This window comes from Danio rerio, chromosome 16 (genome assembly GCF_052040795.2).
Source record: "Danio rerio strain M-AB ecotype USA chromosome 16, GRCz13ab, whole genome shotgun sequence".
Lineage (NCBI taxonomy): Eukaryota > Metazoa > Chordata > Actinopteri > Cypriniformes > Danionidae > Danio > Danio rerio.
Genome location: NC_141036.1, coordinates 8,074,015 through 8,098,709, shown reverse-complemented (window position 1 = coordinate 8,098,709; position 24,695 = coordinate 8,074,015). Strand labels below are relative to the sequence as shown.

At 40.1% G+C, this 24,695-nt stretch overlaps 1 protein-coding gene across 1 annotated transcript in view; it reads left to right on the top strand.

The window, feature by feature from the left end:
• Positions 1-24,695, top strand: part of trim71 (tripartite motif containing 71, E3 ubiquitin protein ligase) — a 50,644-nt gene extending 25,949 nt beyond the window's left edge. Inside the window, 3 exon segments of the mRNA NM_001301331.2 lie at positions 9,616-9,783; positions 18,573-18,707; positions 18,817-24,695. Of these exon segments, the coding sequence (NP_001288260.1) occupies positions 9,616-9,783; positions 18,573-18,707; positions 18,817-20,268 (1,755 nt within the window). The 3' untranslated portion in view covers positions 20,269-24,695.

The window sequence follows — 24,695 nt, the reverse complement described above, 5'->3', positions numbered from 1 at the left end:
AAAGTTGACCCCCTAATCCATGTATAATTCGCACCCTGACTACACGTATACAAACCTGATTTTATTTTCTTAACCTCATTGCTATGTTACATTATTGTGTTTTGTAAACGAGCAGCCTCATTAAAGTCAAACATGCACATACCCCCCTCCATAGATGGGCTTTTTTATATATATAGTTATTATACAAGTTAGGCGCACCAACCACACAACATATAATCTAATGAGAATTATTTGTAACTTGGTTTCAACAAACGGATCATCAAAATTAAGTGACCAAATACTTTAAAAGCAAATTACATTATGTCAAGTTTAAATGTTGGAACGTTGGAAAGGAATAAGGCAGTGGTTCTCAATTTTTTTCTGAGGTGGTACTTGATCAAGTTTGTCTCTCCAAGTACCACCAAAATGAGCAGTATTGAGATACAGTAGCGTAGTAGGCCTAGTAAAGCAGCTACAGCTCTGCACAGTTAAAAAACATGGCATATTACCTCAGAAATATAGGCTATATGTCATATATGGCATATTTTATACATCATTTTTGATAAATTTTGACATGTGTAGCCTGTACATGACATATTTCATTCCTCCGCGTACCACGAGAAGGAAGCCTGCGTACCACTATTGGTACACGTACCACAGTTTGAGAACCACTGGAATAAGGCATAGCTAGGAATAGAACACAATCAGGACCTAGTACGCTTGCAACTACACCTGTAGAGTTGTAGTTAGAATCAAAGTTTGACACAATTTGCGAATGTTTGTTGGAATGATGGATTTGGGAAACAACAAATCAGTGAATTATGTTTGTAACAACAGAACTTGCGACGTTAGTTGGCTAATGATCCTTTTCAAAAAGTACCCCACGATGGGAGAATTTGCAAGGACTGACTATTCAATAAGCATACAATCAACAAAATTCCAGTGTTTTCAGTGGGCATTTGATTCTGAAGGTTAAAAAAAATATTCTTGTAGTGTAGATCCAAGTGCAATGCTGCAAATTCATTCATTTATTCATTCGTTCATTTTTAACCGCTTTTCCGAGGCCGGGTTTTGGGGGCAGCAGTCTTAGGAGAGAACCCCAGACCTCCCTCTTCCCAGACACTTCATCCAACTCCTCTGGGGGGATTCCGAGGCGTTCCCAGGCCAGCCGAGAGACATAGACCCACCAGTGTGTCCTGGGTCTTCCCCAAGGCCTCCTCCTGGTGGGACATGCCTGGAACACCTCCCAAGGTAGGCGTCCAGGAGGCATCCCAAACAGATGCCTAAGCCACCTCAGCTGACTTCACTCGATGTGGAGGAGCAGCAGCTTTACTCTGAGCTCCTCCCAGGTGACAGAACTCCTCACCCTATCTAAAAAGTGTGCCCTGCCACCCTTCGAAGGAAACTCGTATCCGAGATTTTGTCATGACCCAAAGGTCATGACCATAGGTGAGAGTATGAATGTTGATTGACCGGTCTTTCACTTTAATTGCTACAACCTAAATACTTTATTTATTCCCACTATGTTTTGGTGTTTATTTGTTTTTTTTTTACAAAAACGTGAACGTGTATGGTTCTGTCATTAATGTTCATGTGCTGGTTTCATTTACAAAATTGTTTACTTTTTCAGTGAATGAGATCGGCTGTTTAGTTGGGTTTTATTCAGAGATCAGTTTAATGCTTTTACCTGTAAAACCTAAACAAGTAGAAAGGCCAACATCAACAGAGGATTGAAGCTTAACGGAAAGCTTGATCTCATTGATATAATCCAATCGCAAATGCAGCTACAGCTCATCCCTTATTCCTGGTCTGATGCCATTATTATTTAGCTTAATTGTACGATTAGCCAGCCCATACTAATGTCGAATGTAATCTAGAGTTAGCTTCTCTTTGGTGGGCATGTAAAGGTGCAGAATCTCTCTTCATTCAATGAAAGCGCAGCAGATTGGACTTCAGCTGTCTGCATGGCGTGTCTGTACAGACTCATTCACGCTTCACTAAAACACACACGTGTGCGCTCCGGAATCCAATGTGCCAGAGGCCCAGCTGATTTTGTTTTTGCTTCTCATGGGCAGCCAATAAGGTCATTTAAATGGGCAGACACCTCCCACCACGGGTGGAGGGCCATGTGGTTCTGTGTGTAGAGAGAGAGAAATTTCGTCCATGTGTGTTTTGGGAAAAGAGAAAACCTCAAAGGGGATGTGTGACTTCCCAGAAAAAAAGATTAGAGAGCAGAGGGCAGTTTAAGTTTGCCTGGCGGTTACCTCATGGTGCTTAAATTAGCGTAGTAGCCTTTGTAGTCTTTAAACAAAGTTTTGCCTGTCATTCACAATTTAATGCTGATGCAAGTAATTTATTTAAAACGGATTTCAATAAGCAGTCGTTCTAGATTTAAATTGAAAATGCTAGATCATAAAACTTTTTTGCTCTTGAAAGTCTCTTTGAAGCATATGGATCTTTTTTATTATTATTTTAGCGTTAGATACTTTGCAGGATGTTTGATGTTCGGTCAAATATATTCTATAAAAGAAACCTATACCTTAGCCTGACTTATGGTGAAGAATTTGGAAAAGATGTATTTATTGCTTTAAAGCATCTTTGCAGTCAGGGAATGCTAAGGGTAATTGTGGTGATCGCTATGATGTAGTCGACATCTCGTGTGATACGTTAAGTATTGAGATACTTAATGAGGTCTTTTAGAGCCTACTCGCACTATGCCGTGCCCAGGCCCGTTTCCCGCATCGTTTGAGAAGTGTGAGTGTGCTGAATCGGGCTCAGTTTACTTGGCCGGCCCTGGCCTGGTTGGAAGAGGTGGGCCTGAGCGCTTCACTTGGGCTTTGCATTTGTAGTGTGAGTGCAAATCACGCCAAAGCCCGAAACTGAAAGCGAGACGTGATTTTTAAGGGACTGTTTCATATGGATTAATTAAGGAGTCTTACTGTTCAGTGAACGCAAACTGCCGTAGTTTATTAAAGACGCAAACTCCTCACTGCACGACAGCTGCGCACCTTCAGCAAACCTCCTCATTCCTGCAGCACGAGAGCTTTATGACTGTTTATGAGCGCCAAAAGTGGCGGATCTGTTTGGCGAAATATCTGCCTGTGTGTCACCGCATCCCTAAGGACTGTTTGGCGAAATACTTGACTGCATGTCACTGCATATCAAACGACTGAAACAATATACCTAGAGAAATCTCCACTGTGCTGCTGATTAAGAGCGCATCTCTACTGAACAGCGCAGCAGCGATGACGTAAGCATGCCCAGGCCCGATTGTGGTGTGAGTGAGGACCGTTGGGGGAGACGAGAGGGGGAGGGGAGGGGGCAAGCATGCTTTGGCCCGGTTCGAGGCAACTGTACCTAGTGTGAGTACGGCCTTACTGTGCTGAACTAATGTGCCTAGGGATGCCGAAAGTACCTCTAGTTGGGATAACAACGGAGCTCGTTGGCCCGATTCAAACAAGTTGAAACGGCTTAGGCAGTCAGCTGAAGAGAGAGCTCTGACTGGTTATTCAGCAACAAATCAAAGCGTAATGAAGTGATGTAGCAAGTAAACAATTGAAGCCAAGTGGGAACACAGAGGCCAGCTGTAATTTCGCAAAATTTCTCAAATATTTGCAACCCACACCACTACCTGACAGATGTCTAGTCGCCTATCCAAGTTTAAGCAACAACAAATAATAACTTGACTTCTAGTTGATCATTTGGAATCAGAAGTGGCTTATAAGAAAGGCAAAGGCCTCTAGATTACACTTATTTTACCAAAATAAAATATTATCATGCCTTAATTTTTAATTATGTAATTAGGACAGTATGGTCTAACTTTGCTTAGACAAAGTCTTCTCACTTAATAAAAATAATTTACAGTATAGAATATAAAGTCATGGTACAATGGAAAAATAATTAATATTGTGTATGACTCCCATGAGCTTAGAGGACTGAATCCATACATCTCTGCAATGACTCAAATAAATTATTAATAAAGTCATCTGGAATGGCAAAGAAAGCCTTGCAGGACTCCGAGTTAATCATGATTCTTTGGATTCATCTTCATGCCTCGTCCTTTGTCTTACCCCAGACATGCTCAATAATGTTCTTGTCTGGTGACTGGGCTGGCCAATCCTGGAGCTTCTTTGCTTTTAAGAACATTGTGGAGGCTGAAGTATGGCAAGGAGCACTATCCTGCGGAAGAATTTGCCCTCTCCTGTAGTTTGTAATGTAATGGGCAGCACAAATGTCTTGATACCCAAGGCTGTTGAAGTTGCCGTCCATTCTTCAGATCTCTCGCCTCCTATATTTTATTTCGAGGAACATTTAAAATATTTTGGAACAGTAAACATGTCAGGCTGAATGAATTGACTTCTGCTGTCTTCATTTGTTTCTAAAACAAATGTTTTTTGCAATTTAAAATGGCATCTTAAGATGTATTTTTCTGCTGTTTCTTATTCTGTTGTCCTAAAAACAACACAAAAAAAACATAAATAAAAAATCTTACACATACCATAGGAACGGTATTGTAGAAAATGTTGACAGTTTTAAAACGTTGACCTTTTCAAACTGCGGTATACCTTGAAAACGGTTATCGTCCCATGCTTTGTACTAAATTCAGCTATTTAAGCAGAAATGCTTGGGCTCTTGTGGTGTGTATTATAAAAATGCAAAACAACCAAACACTACAGTGCCTTTTTCTGTTAATTATCGATAAAACTTGTATTAGATGTCGAGCTGTTTTTTTAATGGTGGTTCATTAGAGAGCATGGCTGATGGATGGCAACATCTGATGGGTGCAGAACTCAAATTATGGCATCCCGATAAATTAAAACAGGCAGGGCTTTTTGCAAAAGTGTCGGATCGAGGTCACATAATTGCATCTTAAACATTACAGGTATTTTCGTTTCAACTGGGTCTCAGTCCAGTTGTTTGGTGGACACCATAGTGTGATTGCTGTATTCACACCTGCACAAACAAGTTTTTCCACACCAAATTTGGAAACGAACTTAAGTTCAATTTAAGCAAGACCAGTGAGAAGTCAATACTCGTTGGTCATTGTGTTGGCATGCTCCAATGTGCATGTATTTGTGTTATCGCTCCGCAAGGAGAGTAAGAAGAATGATCATTGGAGCCAATCATATATGTTGAGCATGTGAACAATAGCCAATCACCGGTATTCAAGTAAAATGACAACAACCAATAAAATTCCGAATTTCGGCCAAGTTTTTCAGTCATTTGTGGTGTTTAAACTCCACAATGTTGTTGTTGCTGTTTTTATTTGATCGGCTCAGATGTTTATTTTAGTATGATCATTACAGAAATATTTCTGTTGGCATTGACTATTTTTATGTAGTACATTTAAGCGTTGAATTTATAGTAGTGGTGTTACAGATCATAGTTGATCTGTGATTCGTACGGATCACAACCCATGGTTCGGAACACACATGACCCAATGATTAATACTCTTATTTTACATTAATCATAAATTTGTAACGATCGCAGAGAGATCGCCTCTCGTATCATTCAATTATATGTATGAAGCATTTAGGCTTTTCTGTAAAATATAATGATGACGGAAGAAGTTGTGGTAGGTTATTCAGTATGTGCCGAGTTTCTTAGGTTATTAAAGGTGTTTTCTGTCACTACTTGTTTTGCCTGCGTTAATGCATTTAGTGTAAGCTGCACCATTAATTATCATCTTATTGAGTAACTAAGTTACTTTTTAAAAATGTCATTTAAATACAAATTTACTGATGTAATTCATAAGTAATGACTTTTTAGAAGTAACTTACCCAACCCTGCCTATGGGTAATTTGATAATTGTACATAAACAATTTGTATTGTAATGTTTTCTGTGTATTGTATGTTTCCCAGAAATAGCACAAAGTACAAACAAACAGAATGGAACAATACTTTGGTCTTAACAGTTACATCATGTGGATAGTTTGGGACATTAACAGCAAACGCTCTGAATCCTACCAGCTGTTGGAAATACATTTATTCCACACATAGTGCGAGTGAAATTTGAGTTAACTGAACCAGGCAACCACTGCACCAATGTTTCAGTTGGAACATGGGAACCCTGGGTGGTTGCTATCCTCCCAACCCTTCCATGATCCTTCCTGCCAATTCCCGTCAGTCCCAAACATTGCTTCCCAAAACGTGCTGCCATGTGACCTCTGTACACACTAGTGAAGTTGTAGCATCTGGTCCACAGAGAGGGGACCGGCTTTTACGAGCAGGTAACTCGAGTGGAATCACGACTCTAGATTTACACGCAGTTGCTGCCGCTGGATTGCCAAGTGAGATATAATTAGCGTTTGATCTGGTCTTTTGGTAAAGTCATTAAGTTGCAGGAAAACTCTTCTGGGTTACTGTACCTGACACTGAGTTTGACTTTGAGGAAGGTGGAGCTTTGGTTTGGTTGAGAGAGAGTTCAGCCCAATTATACACTTGAAGCTTGTCATTGTAAACTCAAGAAAGCAAAGCCTGAATGGCTCCGGTTTGGATTTAAGCAGTGAATTTATCTTAATGTTGCAGTAATGAATAAAAAGTTTTACTTTGTTTTTAATTATATTTTGTAGTCATTTTACATTTTTATAATTTTAAGGGTTTTCTCAAATCATTTAGTTTTTCCTCTCTTTAACTCAACTCTTTAAGCTACAGAAAAGCTTTATGAATGTATTTTGAAAACACAATGAATTGACCTGGAGTGACATGACAATAGACTTTGAACAAGCCATCATTAGTCTGTCAGATCACAGGAAACCCAAACCCAAGCTGAAGGGGGAAATTCTTCTACTTTGCGTTCATTTCAAAGAGTTTATAGGTATAGTGTCCACGTTCATATTGGAGTGACAGAAACATAATAAATCTCTTTTTTTAAATTCCTGATGTTAAAATAGGAGCCAAATCCCTGCGATTCTGAGGCCCACCACTGAATTGATTGACAGACAACAAGACAGGACATGCGCAAAGCAACTGGAATTAAAAGCTCTGTTCAGCTCTCTGTGATCATCTGCACCTCAAGAATGAGTTTTACAAGTTGAAAATGTTTCAAAAGCATGCATGTTTGTATTAAATACTGTAAAATTGCTGTAATTCATCACCACAGCCGGGTATCAGTACAATTATAAAAGAAGACGCTTCAATCCTGGTTTTAGGACTTAAATCAGGTTTAATTTGGACATTAACACAACTGATGTCCATACAGCAGTGGATATTATTGTGTATCCTGTCACATTTGCCGTGCAAAAACCGTGTAAAGCTAAACGTTTGTGTGTTTGCGTGAACATTTATAATGGCATTGTGTGTGACTCATCCTTGCAGAAAGGCTTGAATTTACTCCACAAATACATCAAATAACTGTAGTAAGGGAGATCTGCTTTTTTTCTTGTCTGTCACTGTGCTGTTTATTTAAGTGAAGGATACACACATCAGAGCAATACAGAGAGAGCTCTATGGCATTAAAGAAACAGGCAACAAAAAACAGCTACAATGTCATAACAGCTCAAATGTCTCAGATTTAGAAAGGTGTAGTCAATAATCTGATGGGTGTTTTGAGCTGAAAGCTTTACAGACTCATTCTGGAGACACAAAAGACACATCTTAAATCTTGAAAAAGAGGTAAAAAAGGTGCCCTTTAAACTATTTGGGTTGTCACAACACTGCATTGGAAGTAAGGTTTGAGATGCACTCTCATACTCAGTATAACAAAGCTGCGATTGTCATGCACATCTCGTCAATGGTTGTGTAATCAGTAGTAAATATGTCGCTTTCTCACATGGAAACTCTAAACACCCACCAAGAAGAAATCCAGGAAATCCTCATACACTCAAAAAATGTTTGCTGTTTATTGAAGCTATTTATTTAAGTTGAATTGAAACGGCACAATTCTTGAGGGTTTTATTTGGGACAACTTAATAGTTTTATGTTCGATCCACTTAGATTTATAAAAACAAAGAAGTTCATTTGATTCCTTCATGTTGTCCCAACACAAGAGATGCATTATAAACATGCTTAACTGCTTTCATTGGTTTAGCGTGACTAATAATCACATGAAGATGGAATCCACTTACAGAATAATTTAGCAGTTATGAAGTGAGTTTGGAGTAAAATCACGTTATAGTGGTATTTTCACATGAGCTGTAGTTCATTAAATGACTATGCAAACGGCTGTCATTATCACAGAACAGTTTTCTCAATGTCATCGTCGTCCAATTAAATCAATTTTGATCGTTTTTAAGTGGTGGATTGACTTAGTTTTGCCATTTAATCCCTGTGACTAAACACAATTTAGATGGTAAAAGCTCAGTAGGCTATTTTTCGATCATGGATCCACTCTGTAAAAAAACCTATATAAAGTAGTCAAGTAATTGGCTAGTTTGGCTAGTTGTTGGATGATTGTAACTCATTCCTTGTAGCTATAATTACATTTAATGCATTGTCCCTAACCTGGGTTAAAGTGTGGGTGTCAGAGGTGACGAAATATTCTAGCTTTGGTTTTATTTTAGAATAAAAAAGTACTGGGTTTGAGTGTGCTTATTTACTGTTGGCTCCTATAAGAATGTTTAAGATGTATAAACACATCTTTTTATTGCATGTTACTGTTACCACTTAGGTTCCTGGCTGCTGACCAATGTGCAACTGCTTATGAGCTCAGAGTTATAGAGTGGTTTTAGCTTAATCTGCTTTCTTTTCACATGTTGAATTAACATTTACATTTGTGTTCAGTTTGATCTAAATGGGGGGTAACTGGGAAAACACATTTACAGTCGGATGCCTGTCGAGGTGGCAACTTAATGACTTTATTTTTAGTCAAATTATCAAAATCATTTCTAAATATTTATGTTTTTTTTTCTTATTTTTTTTTTTTAAACAAGATGGCTCAGGATGTCGTACTAAAATGCTATATAAAGGCCGGGACACACCAAGCTGATGGGTAGCTTTTGGGCTTTGTTGGCTGGCTAGTTGGGTTAGTGGTGGAGCTTGTTGGTCGAATTCAACGTGTAGAATTGGCCGTCGGCTGAAGAGAGCACACTGATTGGTTATTCAACTTATAAACTTACGCTGAAGCGTACAAGCGGACCTTGTTTTGAACTTTCTCTGCCTCACTCATAGTGAGATCTGTCGAGAGAACTTTGACAAACACAGTGCTTGAATGTAGATTGAATGTGATGGACACTTGCTGATTGGTGTGTGTCTGTCCGTCCAAATGTTTTGGCATACTACCCGTCTCCGTTCCAGATTTGTTTTAGTTGTTTTTACGTACAAAAATCACAAGCAATGTATCAAAATTCCACCAATTTCTTGATTTCCACTGATTAATACACTTTTGATGAGCAGAACTCTCTCCTCTCCTTCTATGCAGTATTGGATGAACACAATATGTCGTCTATTCCTCTTTCTTGTTCTACTTTTCTGAAATTGTATGAACACTTGCACTACGTGTAAGGTTTATTTAAATGGCGAACTTTTAAGATGTGAAAACACAAAAAAAACACATACAAAAATGTTATACTTCAGTGTGCAAAGACCTTTACTGTCTCCAGTGCTTGAGTCTATGAGTGTTAAAGTGCCTGTGATGTCCTCCACAGTTGATCACTGATTCAGTTAATTTGACCTAGCTTTTCTTGTTTTGGTTCACAGGTCCTGCGGTTCTTCTGCGACAGCTGCACCGTGCCGATCTGTAGAGAGTGCAGTTTGGGCAGACACGCGGGTCACAGCTTCACATACCTACAGGACGCATTGCAGGATTCCAGAGCGCTGACCATCCAGCTCCTCGCAGACGCGCAGCAGGGCAGACAGGCCATACAGGTTAGACAACACCTATAACCTCTCTAAAACAGACATGCAAACACCTGCCGGGGGGATTTGAATAATTGGTCTTTTTACTTTGTATGCAACAACACTTGAGATTCCTTGTTTAAAATCTGAATATCAGTAAAAAAAACTAGTAGCAAACTAGTTTTATTTGTGGTTGTGGCAGTGGGAGTTATCTTCATCAAACAGGATCTTTACTTGATATACTACATATCTATTACTAACTATTTTTGACATAATAGAAAAATCTGCTATATGACACTATTTTTGGCTATTGCTATAAATGTAGCTCAAATGTCAGGGTGTCCGCGGGGTTGTAAAAGGTAGTAATGATACCTATATGTAGTATGATAGTAATGATAATAGCCCCTTTCACACATACAGACCTTTCCGGAAAATTACCGGCAATTTTCCGGAAAGGTCTGTATTTGTGAACAGGCCCTTTTTGAAAATATCGGTAAATTCGTTCTGGCTATTTTCCGGAAAGAGAAGTTGTAACATAACCAGCTATTTACTGGAATGCTGCGCTGTGTGAACGCAGAAGGAAGATTGCCAGGAAGAGTGTATGCAGTTCTAGAACGTGCTGACGTGAGACGTCTGCTTTTGCCAAATAGAACAGTCAGACACATTCACATCCGCGCAGTTTTTGAGAATAAAAGCCTTTGAATATTTTTCCAGACACATTTGGCTGCTAGAAATAAGTCAAATAACGTTTATATGTTCATTTTAATGCCAACCGTGTGAATAATTATCGATAAGATGCTTATGAAAAGCCGTTGTTTGTTTACCTTCAAGCTTTGCCTGTGCCCGTGAAACAGCCGGTGAGCGTCAGCACACACACATATCATGTACAACTCGACATGTGAAAGCGTTTCTCTATATGTTTTCATTGAAGTTGTTCACAATACTGATCATCCACAGAGTTTGTAATGTGGTCAAATGTTTACAAATACAAGCGCAGCCGTTTAGACCTCATTTCTGGTTGATGATGTCAGAATTTACCGGTATTTCGGAATGGATGTGTGAATGCTCTTTTCCGGAAAAATTCCGTAATGTCCTCGCCGGTGTGAACATCGCTTTTTTTTAATTTACCGGTAAAGTCGTTCCGGAAATTTTCCATATATTTACCTGTATCACTGTGTGAAAGCGGCTAATAATAATCTTTTTATTTGTCTGATTTTACTGTCTGTTTCTTTTGACCTCCCGTGTCATTTAAAAGAATATCTCAATGGCAAACGCGTCAAGTATAAAAGCCTCATCCGTTTCATGATGTGCGAGATGCGGCGCCAGGTGAAAGTATAAATCAGCGTTAAGATGTTTGTTTGTTTTTTTCTGTAGGTCAATGGTGCGTTTACCCTGTCTTTAAATACATTTATTTTACCCCTAATTTAGTGATTTTACATTTTCTCTCGCGTGTTTTTGATATTGCGATGTAGGTCCTAAATTTAATACTTAATGGTCATAAAAAGGTCTTATAAGTCTTAAATTTGACATTATGATATCTGCAGAAACCCTGTTTTAAGGTCGCTGCTTCTGACCTCAATTTTAATAGGAAATCACCAAAATACATGGTAGAACTCTGCAATGGCATACAATTAAAGAATTGTCAAATAAATAAAGATCTAAAACTCGTTCAAATACAAAAGTAGTTCCAATATCTAAATAAATGAAGCATTAGATATTGAATGACTAATAATAATAAAAATGTTTTGGAAAATAATTTCAGCACTCTCCAGTGCACTCGCTCCATAGATGTCTGTTGTAAATTGATTTAAATACTTGATTTTTGTACATTAACGCACATTGTAACTGCATGACCCTTAGCTTTGTGGAAGTAAAGCGAGTTTTTAAAAAGGGGGCCTGTAGAATCAAGCTGACTTTCCATTAGCATCACTGTGCTTTTCACCCCCCACTCAACCTCAATGAAGAGAACAGAAGAGAGGGAGAACACCAGGCCAGCGCTCGCTTACTGCCTCTATTCAGCGCCCTGATGGCCCTCGCTGGGCGTATCATTAGCCGCTCACAGAGGAAATGTTTCTATTTCTCTGACGCTCTTCAAAGAGGCTCGGTGGGGGGAGAAAACAGCACCCATTAGGGCTGTTTAGATCCATCCTTTTCCACTGACGCAGAGTTGGTTGGCATGGAAACCTCGAAGTGAATTTGAAAGTGAAAAGCAGAAGAGGTTTCTGTTAAAGGGAAGGAATTCCAATTGCAGTTTATGTGCTTCGGCTTTTCAAACATGCCGGGAACATTTGAATACATCCCCAATGGGCTTCCCACACATGGGATTTTTCATGATACAGAATTGTGCTTGACTTTTCCTATTGAACTTAATGTGATGTGATTATAAATATCACTGGTGTGGAATTACACTTGCCAAATACAAGCAATTTAATTAGATAATAAAACCCAAACATGTCATGTCGCCTTTCTAAAAATCTTGTTAACCCAGTTTCAGAGACATTTCTCAATATTATCTTCTTAACGGGATAATTCCCCCAAAAATTAAAGTTAAAATTTATTACATGACCTTGACAATATTTTAAAAAAATTACTGTATAAGGCTATGTATTTTATGCTGTGTGAACCATTCCACCTCTACTACCAACATTATAAAACACTATTATACAAATGGACAAAACATAAATACTTTTAAATGTACATAAAAATGTCAGTACTGTGATTTGCTAAGAGAATAATGGAAATAATTTGTTCTCATTCATTGTAAAATACTCACTGGCCACTTTATTAGGTACACCTTACCAGTACTGGGTTGGACCCCATTTTGCCTTCAGATTTTTTTCCATTTTGACATAATAGCATCTGCTATAGGCTGCACATCCATGATGTGAATCTCCCGTTCCACCACATCTCGAATGTGCTCTATTGAATTGAGATCTGGTGACTGTGGAGGCCGTTTAAGTACAGTGAACTCCTTGTCATGTTCAAGAAACCAGTCTGAGATGATTCACACTTTATGACATGGCGCATTACCCTGCTGGAAGTAGCCATCAGAAGATGGGTACACTGTGGTCATAAAGCAGGGGTGTCCAAACTCAGTCCTGAAGGGCCGGTGTCCTGGAGAGTTTAGCTCCAACCCTAATCAAACACACCTGAACCAGCTAATCAAGCTCTTACTAGATATACTAGACACTTCCAGGCAGGTGTGTTGACACCGGCCCTCCGTGACCGAGTTTGAACACCCCTGTCATAAAGGGATGGACATGGTCAGCAGCAACAGTACTCAGGTGGGCTGTGGCGTTGACACGATTGTCAATTGGTACAAATGGACCCAAAGTGTGCCAAGAAAAAATTAGTCACACCGGCTTACCACCACCACCAGCCTGAACCGTTGACAGGATAGATGTAAGCTTTGATGTTGTTGATGCCAAAATCTGACTCTACCATGCAAATGTCGCAACAGAAAACGAAACTCATCAGACCGGGCAGAGTCTTTCCAATCTTCTATTGTCCAATTTTGGTGAGCCTGTGCAAATTGTAGCCTCAGGTTCCTGTTCTTAGCTGACAGGAGTGGCACCCTGTGTGGTCTTCTGCTGCTGTAGCCCATCTGCCTCAAGGTTGGACGTGGTGTGTGTTTAGAGATGCTCTTCTGCACACCTCGGTTGTAACGAGTGGTTATTTGAGTTACTGTTGCCTTTCTATCAGCTGGAACCAGTCTGGCCATTCTCCTCTGACCTCTGGCATCAACATTTGCGCTCACAGAACTGCCACTCACAGGATATTTTCTCTTTTTCGGCCCATTCTCTGTAAACCCTAGAGATGGTTTTGCATGAAAATCCCAGAAGATCAGCAGTTTCTGAAATACTCAGACCTGCCCGTCTGGCACCAAGGAACATAACCTTTACAGGGCTCGAAATTAACCTTTTTGCTTGGTAGCACCGGTGCTCCTAACTTTAAACATTTAGGCGCATCAGACAAAATTTAGTCGCACCCACCAATTATGAGCACCGTTACTACACGTTTTATACAAACATATTTATTGTATTTGAAATCAACACTTATCAAACTAACAAGCAAAAAAAATTATATATATATAAATGCAAGCGTGAGGAAAATATGTCTCAACGAAATCCCGTTATCACAAGAAAATAGATTTTTATAATAGAACTGAGTGAGCAAAAGCATACACGGAGCGCTCACCTGCCCTGCACGCACTTAAATGAATCTGTTAACGGTATAACTGTGCTGTTCTCACAAGTACTGTCTGATATTGCACTAATGCTTTTGACACAGATTGTAGCTTATTATATGCATACATGTTAATAGCAATACCGGTTTATTTTTATGAGTAGCGATATTAGTTTACTCAATGCAAGCCCGTTCGCGATAGTGTACGTGGTGTTCAATTTGACATATAGCTGTCCCTAGCATGGCGGACATTATCTGCCGATTATATAAGAGATTAAACAGAAGCTCTCGTGCTAGATGTGGCAAACAGTTACCTGAAAACTCCATCCCACAGACTTTTTATAGCGGACTTGAAGCCAATGGAAGTCTTCTACTCTTGGACAAGTGTTGTTTACTGAAGCAAGTTGACATGACAACTGTTTTAAACCATTCCCGAGCGCTGCGTTTCGCGTTGCAAGTGCAGAGATGCATTCTGCGTGAATTTCTCCCGAATCCGCGCATGTGGTGAACATTTTACAGTAAAAACTGGTCGCACATAACAATTTTAAGCACTCGCAGAAATGCTCCCAAATATATTTTAAGGTCGCATAGATAAAATTTCGGGCGCATATGCGACCAAAATGGTCGCAATTTCGAGCCCTGCTTTATGTTGAATTTTATTGAAAGTGTCAATTTCATCGAGGGTTTTTTAAAATTATGATAATTATTATTATCTCATCACCCTGCCCTAAATGTAGAATACTGATGTTTCGTCTGTGCTGCTTTTTATGGATAACTTCTGTTGCACCAGCCATTATTTACAAACATACTGACCGCTTTACACTGCCATTACATAAACCTCTCCTAAAGGTTGATCAGGCTCAGCCCTGTAACACTGAAAGAGCCTGACCTGTGTTTTCATGTGCTTGATTGGCTGCTTGTTCTAGTGTGTCTCTAATCCTGTTACTAGATGGTGTTAAAAGGGAAGTCTCCCAACGGTTATAGGTTTGAAAGCGCATGCAAGGTTTTAACAATAACCTCAGCTCAGGGACCTAATCTCCATTCTAGAGGCACGCTGGCCATGAAGGGCCCGTTCCATAACCGACCCCTGACAGCTTAGTCCTCCTTAGCACTGCATAATCTCATTTACTGGATTTGAACCTGTCATTTTGCTGCTGCTTACTACGTCCGCCCAGTTCCCATATGTGGCTCTTAACTGGTTTGTGTTCAGTGATTGATGGCTCAATTTTAAGGGACAGTTGTAAATATTTACAAGCGGAGAGCATCAAACCGTGTTGACGTTTGTATAATAAAGAATTAATTTCCTTCTTCATTCATTCATTTTCTTTTGGCTTAGTCCCTTTAATCATCAGGGGTCACCACAGCAGAATGACAGTGGCCAACTTATCCAATATGTTTTACACCCAGTGCAACCCAGTACTGGTAAACATTTATACACTCTCGCATTCACACACCTACACTAGCCAATTTAGTTTATTCAATTCCCCTATAATGTCTTTGGACTTTGGTGGAGCAACCGGAGGAAACCCAACATGGGGAGAGCATGCATACTCCACACAAAAATGCCAACTAACGGTGGCACCAATGGCGTAGTGGTAGTGCGTCGACACTCCGGTGCTCACGGCGACCCAAGTTCGATTCCCACCTCAAGGTCCTATGCTGATCCCTCCCCTCTCTCTGCTCCCCATGCTTTCCCTTCAATACTCTCTACTGTCCTACCCATTAATGGTGAAAACCTTAAAAAAAATAATAATTATAGGACTGCAACTAACGCTTATTTTAATAATCGATTATTCTGTTGCATAGCGCAAGCTCTGTGGGCTTGGTAGCGCTGACAAGTGTGGGGGGAGATGAGAGCTGCACGAGCCCGATGGAGCAAGTTTGGAGTCCCGTGAAGGAGCTCCAGATGGACACTGTTGTTTTGTGTTTACCTTATGATTAAAGTTGTTGCACGTCCGCTTAATGTTTTAATGACGTTTGTTATGTTTGTTATGTGACAAAGCAGCCACAATATCGCTGTATGACAGATGTATCTCTTTATTTATTTTTTCCAGTTTAATTCAACATAATCACACACTTGCTCATGTTATCAGCTACCTGTATAAATGATCTTGATCCTGGTTATAATTTAAGATGGGCGTTTACTCGTGGCCGCGTGTTTGCCTCATTCATAAAAGCGGAAAATGCAGGATTCAGCACATAAATTCATCAGTTACTCCACAAATACATGCAAATGAGTGGCTGGTGAACTTAGAGTAGAATAGATTTAACTTTAGTTTCACTATGTGTATCTGATATGAATTAAACACATCGGCAAATTGTATTTGAATGGATTGTTAGATTTCCATGGACAGTCTTGTGTGTTTTACAAACTCTAAATGTATTGTTTTACCAGTGCTTGTGTAAATTTACATAAAATAAGCATAAACATAAAACATAAAATAAGCATTAGGTGGTTTAAATGCTGCATAACTGTGATAATATGACAAGTCTTTCTCTGGCTCAGCGCCAGCCAACTCACCAAAGCTCAGTTTGAAACTTTCAGTCGCCGCTAAGGGTTAACGAGCGGACGCAAACTTGTCATGCTTGTCGAGCTAGATAAAGAGCAAAGACCAGCACCAGGGACTTTACGTTTCTAACTTCAAAATGGAAAAAAGTTAGAATTCTGTAGTGATTTACCCTGCTGCTAAACTTCCTTCCTCCTCATCTTTTTCTATGAGGTGCCGAACTCTGTATCAGTTCATGAGATAGACCGTGTTTACTTCGCTCCGTGCTGAACTAAAGTGTTTTTTTTTTTTTTTTTTTAAATAATCAAGCGTCACGTGACATAACGTATCGATTATGAAATTTGTCGCCAACACTTTTGGTAATAGATTTTTATCGAAAAAGACATAAATGCCATGACCCAGCAGACACCCGAACCAGTGACCTTCCTGCTGTGAAGTGACAGTGCTAACCACTGAGCCACTGTGCCGACAATTTCGTTCTTTATCAAGTAATATTCCATTTTAGAAAAAACTGTTGGCTATACCACAACAAGTAACTATTCAAAGGGGAACACAGAGAAAAGAGGTGTAGTGCCAGATATTTCAGATGCCGTTTCCATTCGAAGATGCACATTTGATTTATGTGCGAAACTGGAATATTGCATAAAACATTTGCCTAATAAGTCACAGTTTCCATCCAATGAGTCAGAGAGAACAAAATTGTCACTTAATATACTGGCACTAAATCTCTAACAGAAAAAAAAAGAATTTGCTAGACTAGAAGCAACTGTGGGCTTTTTTAAATATAATAAATTACCTGTACTTCAGAAGATGAAACCCAATGAACATACTGTGGATTTGAAGGCACTTGACCACTATTTGGGGGTGCAGATGCTGTAGAACAGGGTGTACAGACTTGCTCCTGAGGGGCCGGTGTCCTGGAGAGTTTAGCTCCAACCCTAATCAAACACACCTGAACCAGTTAATCAACCTCTTACTAAATATCATATACTCGCTGGTGTGTTGGAGCTAAACTCAGCAGGACACCGGTCCTCCTGGACTGAGTTTGGACACCTCACGTCTAGAAAGTTTTGTAATAATACTGAACCACTTTGATGGATTTTGGCTGAAAGATTTTAAAATTCCAGAAGAACATTTCTAATGCTGTGCAATGTGGCCTGTTTGCTGGTTTGTCCATTAATTCCATCCCGTCACTCTCATTTTTGTTATCCCATAAAAAATGCATGTGCACAAGCGCATATCCAAAATGTGTATGGAAACAGCTTAGAAGACACTCAAATGAATCAGTGACTCTTCGTTTTTGTTCAGGGCACATTTACATTTGAGCTTGGAATATCGATTTATTGATTTGATTTGTGATGTTCAGGCTCTGTATTAGACCCACTTACCCTCTTCTATCCTTGCATTCCGATTAGGTGATCTTGTATTTTCCTTCACACTCAATCTTCCCACATCTTTCCCACACTTTCTTCCTCTTAATCTTTTTAACCCTTAACCTAGGTCAGAGTTTTGATCAGGTTGTAATCAGGCCGATTGTGAGTTTAATTCTCTCCTCCCAACAATCCTTGGTAAAGACCAGATTAACTTGATGGTTCTACAAATGATCTTAACCAGTTTTCCTGAGATGTGTTAAGAGTGGTTGAATCTTCTTGGTAAAACATGCGGGCAACACAGATCACACCTTGAGGACAAATGTGCGCACACAGTGTAAATTGTAGAGTAAAACTATATGATGCCTATTTGGAATTAGAGATGATGGAAGCATAACTTCTGACTTGCTCCATAATATCCCTGGTCCATGGTGATCCAGAACTTCACCCAAACCTTTTTTGCCATAAATTTAAAAACGACATTGTTAATTTCCTAAAGTAAAACTTAACCTACAGGTAAGTGTGTTGAAGCAGGGTTAAAATCTAAACTGTGAAGAGCTGCGGCTCTCCAGGAACTGGCTTTGACACCTGCGCTCCATTGTGTGGCATCATTTGAAATCAAGGCATGGCTCTTTTGTTTTAGGAAGGTCTATCTATTAGTTATTATATATTATTAGTTATTACGATATGCGGGAACTGTGACTGAAAATTACTAAATGGATTTAACTCTAAGCCCTTTCTTTGAATTTTCTTTCAGCTGAGCATCGAGAAAGCCCAGGCCATTGCTGAACAGGTGGAGCTGAAGGCTAAGGTTGTGCAGTCAGAAGTAAAAACAATCACTCTCCGTCATAAGAAAGCCCTGGAAGAACGGGAATGCGAGCTGCTTTGGAAGGTAAATGAAATTCTTTTGAAAGTCTGTCTGTAAATTCTGGTATGATAGTCATTCCTTTGGATTGAAATACTTTCTGAAACATCAGGTACCATTTTTGTGTTCCGCACAGGTGGAGAAGATCCGCCAGGTGAAGGCAAAGTCACTCTACCTGCAGGTTGAGAAACTACACCAGAATCTCACGAAGCTGGATAGTACTATTGCCACAGTGACACAGGTTCTTGAAGAGGGCCGTAGCATAGACGTCCTGCTAGCCCGCGAGCACATGTTAAATCAACTACAGGAGCTCAAATCCCTCCGTTGCATTCTTCAGCCCCAAGAAGACGATCGCATCATGTTCACCCCTCCAGACCAGGCTCTTCTTATTGCCATCAAGTCCTTGGGCCTCATCAGCAGTGGAGCTTTCGCCACAGCATCCAAAGCTCACGGAGAAGGCATCAAGAGAGCGCTGCAAGGAAAGCCAGCATCCTTTACCGTTGTAGGATATGATCATGATGGAGAGCCTAGATTGTCCGGTGGTGACAGTGTCTCGGTCGTGCTTATGAGTCCGGATGGTAATCTGTCCAGTGCAGAAGTTTCCGACCACCAAGATGGAACGTACACGGTCAGCTATCTGCCTAAAGGCGAGGGGGAGCATTTGCTGTCTGTGCTTATATGCAATCAGCACATTGAGGGAAGTCCTTTCAAGGTGATGGTGAAGTCGGGTCGCAGTTACGGTGGTGTCGGTTTGCCCATGGCGTCTTTCGGTGGAGAAGGGGATGGGGACGGGCAACTGTGTCGACCTTGGGGGATCTGCGTGGATAAGGAGGGCTATGTGGTGGTCGCTGACCGAAGCAACAACCGTGTGCAGATCTTCAAGCCTTGTGGCACATTCCACCACAAGTTTGGCACTTTGGGCTCACGACCGGGCCAGTTTGACCGCCCTGCCGGGGTCGCCTGTGACAGCCAGAGGAGAATCATTGTGGCAGATAAGGACAATCACCGCATCCAGATCTTCACCTTCGATGGGCAGTTTCTTCTCAAGTTCGGTGAGAAGGGAACCAAAAATGGTCAGTTCAACTACCCATGGGATGTGGCCGTCAACTTCGAGGGGAAGATCTTGGTTTCAGATACACGCAACCACCGCGTGCAACTCTTTGGGCCTGACGGAACTTTCCTCAACAAGTATGGATTCGAAGGTGCCCTATGGAAACATTTCGACTCCCCTCGTGGCGTGGCCTTCAATCAGGAAGGTCACCTTGTTGTGACTGACTTCAACAATCATCGACTGCTCGTCATCAGGCCTGACTGCCAGTCTGCACGCTTCCTTGGATCCGAGGGAACTGGGAATGGCCAGTTCTTGCGGCCACAAGGTGTAGCCGTGGACCAGGAGGATCGTATTATCGTGGCGGACTCCCGCAACCATCGCATTCAGGTGTTCGAACCCAACGGCAACTTTTTATGCAAGTTTGGGACTCACGGTAATGGCTTCGGGCAAATGGATCGCCCCTCTGGTATAGCAGTGACCCCAGATGGAGTGATTGTGGCCGTGGATTTCGGAAACAACCGAATCCTCATGTTCTGACCTTTTTAAGATTTGAAATCCAAAACTGTGGACAAATAGAAAAGGAGATTTTGCACATCTATCAGGAGCAAATGCAGTTTGATCTTAGCGAGGTGACAGCAGTTGTAGGACTTTATAGTTTTGTACGATTCTCAATGATCACGTAACACCAAAATGCTTGCCGTTACAGCACAGTTTTGACTGCTGCAAGCTGAGAGCATTTCGCTTTTGGTATGTGTCTTCAAATCTTTTTTTTTTATTATTATTTTCCTTTTTTTTCTCAGGGAATTTCTTGCATTCTTGAAATAATTTCTCTCTGCATTACACCTACCTCATCTAGCTTATGTATGAATGTACTCGCGTTTGTGCAGAGACCTAGTCGGTGAAGTTTTGTTAAAAAAAAATTGTCTACCTCAGTGTTTTTTTTTTCTCGTAGAATGTGAGGGACATGACAGATAAAAGAAAAAAAGACAAACGAAAAAAAAAAAACTTAAATGAAGCAATGTTTGGATATTTGCACAGTTCGCACAATTTTTCCTTGATTGTTACTGTGCACAGAACGCAAGTTATATCCCTGAATGTTTCTCATAACTATGGACGAAAACAGAGCTGCATGTTTTGGCAGAAACACTAGGATAACGTTTTGATATATCTACTGCTATGTGTTCTTTTTTTGTGTACATTTTAAATCGGACATCATCTTTATCTCGTACCTCATCTAAACTTATTACCTCATTTACCGTATTATACCTCTGGGTCCATGAGCCTCATTACACCATTTACCTCACTTTATGGTCTTTTCCATTTGAAAAATTATGCAAGCAGTTACCAAAAATGAATGTTGTGTAACTGATGAAAGAGACTGCAAAGCTAGACTAATAATTTAAAGACCTTAAGACCTTCATAATATAATCAAGAGTTTTGCTCTGACTGTGAGAAACGCAGCAGCAGAACAAACACCATGACTATTTTAGAAATTATGAAAAAAGTAGTGGATCTTCTTCAAAGAAGATCTTCAGGTCTTTTAGTTTCGCGGTGGGACATATTGACAGAATGTAGACACTAACTAGAATATCGAAGTGTAAAAATGGCCTAGCCCTTATCTTTTTTTTTTCTTTTTCAAATGCACGATTCAGGCAAGGTATTTATAAAGAACGTTAAAATATAGGCACATGAATGAATGACTGACAAACAAGGATATAATCCAGGACTTTTTTCATTTTTGTTTTATTTTGAGGCCGAGCTTGTAGGAGTCTCATTATGAACAGCTGCATCAGATCACAAGTTGGTTTTTGTTGTTCTATTGATTACAGCATAGCCTACAGTGTTTCCTGTGCCCATTTAAAGCAGGATCTCAAGGGAGACCATCCACTCCGTCAGCGTAACATCATTTGAAAACACTTAGAATCAATTGAGCCCAGTTTGAAATCGGATAGTTTGTGCCTGACTTGTGGGTAACCACTTTAAAGTGTTGTTTGCTTCTGCGTTCAATTGATTAGAAGAAGAAAGAGGAGTAGAAATATATAGCACTGGTATTCAGCGGAACAAAAGCACACGAGTCTCCCAATATAAACTTCTCTCGGAAGGAAAACGTGTAGGTCACTAAGATTACGTCATACCTCAAAACGTTTCTTGTTGTGGGAAGTTTTGCGAATGAGAATTAATCACTAAAGTCGTTCTGGGATTAACCGGTCCTTGCTCGTTTTTGTATGTTTCCCCGTTCTTCTCGTCTTAACATATGAGCGTTTATAGGAACTGCTTTCTGAATGCGTGCCGCACCACCGACTAGTCTGTACATATGTGTGGCAGGCCCACTTCCAGAACCTTAACCTTTGGGGTTAACTAGCATGATGTTTTGCGTTCGAGGTAAAATTGGAAATCGGGAAATCGTGGGAGGCCTAATTCGGAAAGTGCTCGCGTTTTCCTGTAGGCTGCAGTCAGCTTGTGTCCTGTCATGAGTATTAACGTGCTTGCATGTAGTTACCTGTGCCTTTCGTGATGCTAGATAAATCGAAATTTGAATGTCTTTGCCAAAGGGTGACTATAGGAAGTAGGCATGTGCCAAAAAAGGATTCCGAAAGTCACGGTTTTTGAGTATTTCTAAAGTGGATCTTTTTCGTTTCTTTGCGTATTACCTCATTCTAAACAAGATCTTCAATGTGGATCCTCAGGCATATTTATGTTGCGATTTAAAGGAGAGATGTGAATTATTATTATTATTATTACATGATGATGTTACTTTTTAAGAGTAGACAGTTAGATTTCGAAAATCGATAGGACTAGTGTGGGTATCGGAAGACCCCCGTTTGATGGATGTAAAGAGTTTATGCAATAAAGAAAGATTTGCTGCTTCCACCAACACAGATCTTCCCTGTCTTACAGTATTAATATCACGTTTGATCTGTTGACTATTTAGCGGTAAAGTTTTCACCCCTGCTCTCTTTAAGAGGCAACTTTAAATGTACTTTTATTCATATTATATTATTATTTTTGCATGCTGTTAAAGTCCTTGTAGACTGGTGGATGTAAAATGGAGGAAGGACTTTATACTGTACCAAAAACAAACAAACAAACAAAAAAGTGAATTATCATTTAAGTTGTGGTGAGTGGTTGACTATATGATTGTACTATTCCTAGATAGCTTTTCAGAGTAAGGTAACCTCATCCGTTCAGATGCCTTACCACAGCTTAGCTTTAGCTTTTTTTGGAATCGAATCAGAACTGGAAAACTGCCAAAGACCTCGTTCAAGTGAAGCCTCCGCGTGTGGATGTTATTTATGAAAACCTTTTATTTTATTTGCTTTAGTTTGTCCAATCATTTTGGCGTCGATCATTCTAATATTTGAACACGCTGTCTGTTTTAACCGAGGACGTCGGAGTTTGTGTGAAACACGAGGTTTTGAGCAGGTGCCCTGCAGGACCAAAGATGGAGAGAATATTAAAGTAAACGTTTGAATCCAGCTCCCACGGTTATCATCGAAAACTGATCTCCGACTGTGTGGTGGTGGTAGTGTTGATTTTGGCTATAGAATCAGGCGGCCGTTTTATGTGGGATTTGACGACCCGAGAGAGATCAGTGTAGATAAAAGTATGTAAAACCCCTTTAGCGGTGATTTGGACACGTTACAAGTGTACATTTGAGAGACAATTCAAGGACTGAAACTGTGATCTAGATATTTAGTCGAACTCAGTCCGTGTCTTTGAATTTCAGATCATAGCCGTTTGTTTTCGTTTTGTTTTGGACCTCTGGTCTCTAATTGTACGGGTTTTGTCACCATTTCTGGTGTATTCCAGCTTATGACTTCTTCCTTACTGGGGAATAACAGAAAATGTAAGTTCAGAATTGTGTGGTCGTAGACCCTTTTATTGATTGTATTATCTTAAGGAAAAAAAAAAGAGATGTGTATACACACATTAAAACAACTCAGGTAGCTTTGTAGAGATTTGATTAAAATTCAATATTTGTTTCCTACAGTTTGATAGTGAAATCCTTTTGTTTAGTACCTCATGAGCTTTTTGTGTGTTGTTTTGATGGTAAAATAATGCTGTTATTGAATTCCATGGGATCATTTTCATCCATGTCACAGTGAGGGGGTGAACAATCCATAACCTTTAAACCAGCATGCGTCTCTCTGTTTTGTTTTAAACTACCATCACAAGAAATAATTACCAGATGAATGGAATGTTTGCATTCAAAGGCTGCTACAAACTTCATTTGCCTTGAGATGATCAGAAATGCCTTCAAGCTTGATAAGACACTAGTTTTGGGCAACTGTGTTTCTCGGATAGATGTTTAGACCTGTTTTTCAGGCACTGGCATATGTACATCAATACTTTCCAAAACCCTTAAAGTCTCAGTGCTTTTTTTTAAGAGGCTTGGCTGTGAGACTGGCTAAGCGATGGCTTTGGGGAGATTCTGCCCCAAAGCTCTGACCTGGAATCAATTTTGCCTTTTAAAATACAACGATTAGGGTAGAATCAAAGTAGCAAATGCTGATTCCAGGTCAGTTGTCTTCTCAGGTGGATTATATTGGCTGAGGAGCCCTCCAAGAGGCCTGACATCTCTCTCGGTTTTTGTGTGTGTGCGTCTGTGTGTGCGTGTGCGTGTGTGTGTGCGTGTGTGTGTGCGTGTGTGTGTGCGTGTGTGTGTGTGTGCGTGTGTGTGTGCGCGTGTGTGTGTGTGCGTGTGTGTGTGTGTTTGTGTGCGCGTGTGTGTGTGTGTGTGTGTGTGTGTAACTTTACATCAGATCAGAGTCACCCCCTCAACCAAAGCAACAGAACGGTCATTTATTACTCTGAATAAGGCTGACGAGACTATATAAAATATGAAGTGGTCTGCGGTCTTGTTTTATCGTCTTTGTGGACTTTAAACATTTCCTATGCAGTTTATTTTTTTTAATGTTTGGTTGTTTACAATTAAATAAAGTTGTACCTCTTTGGATTCTGTA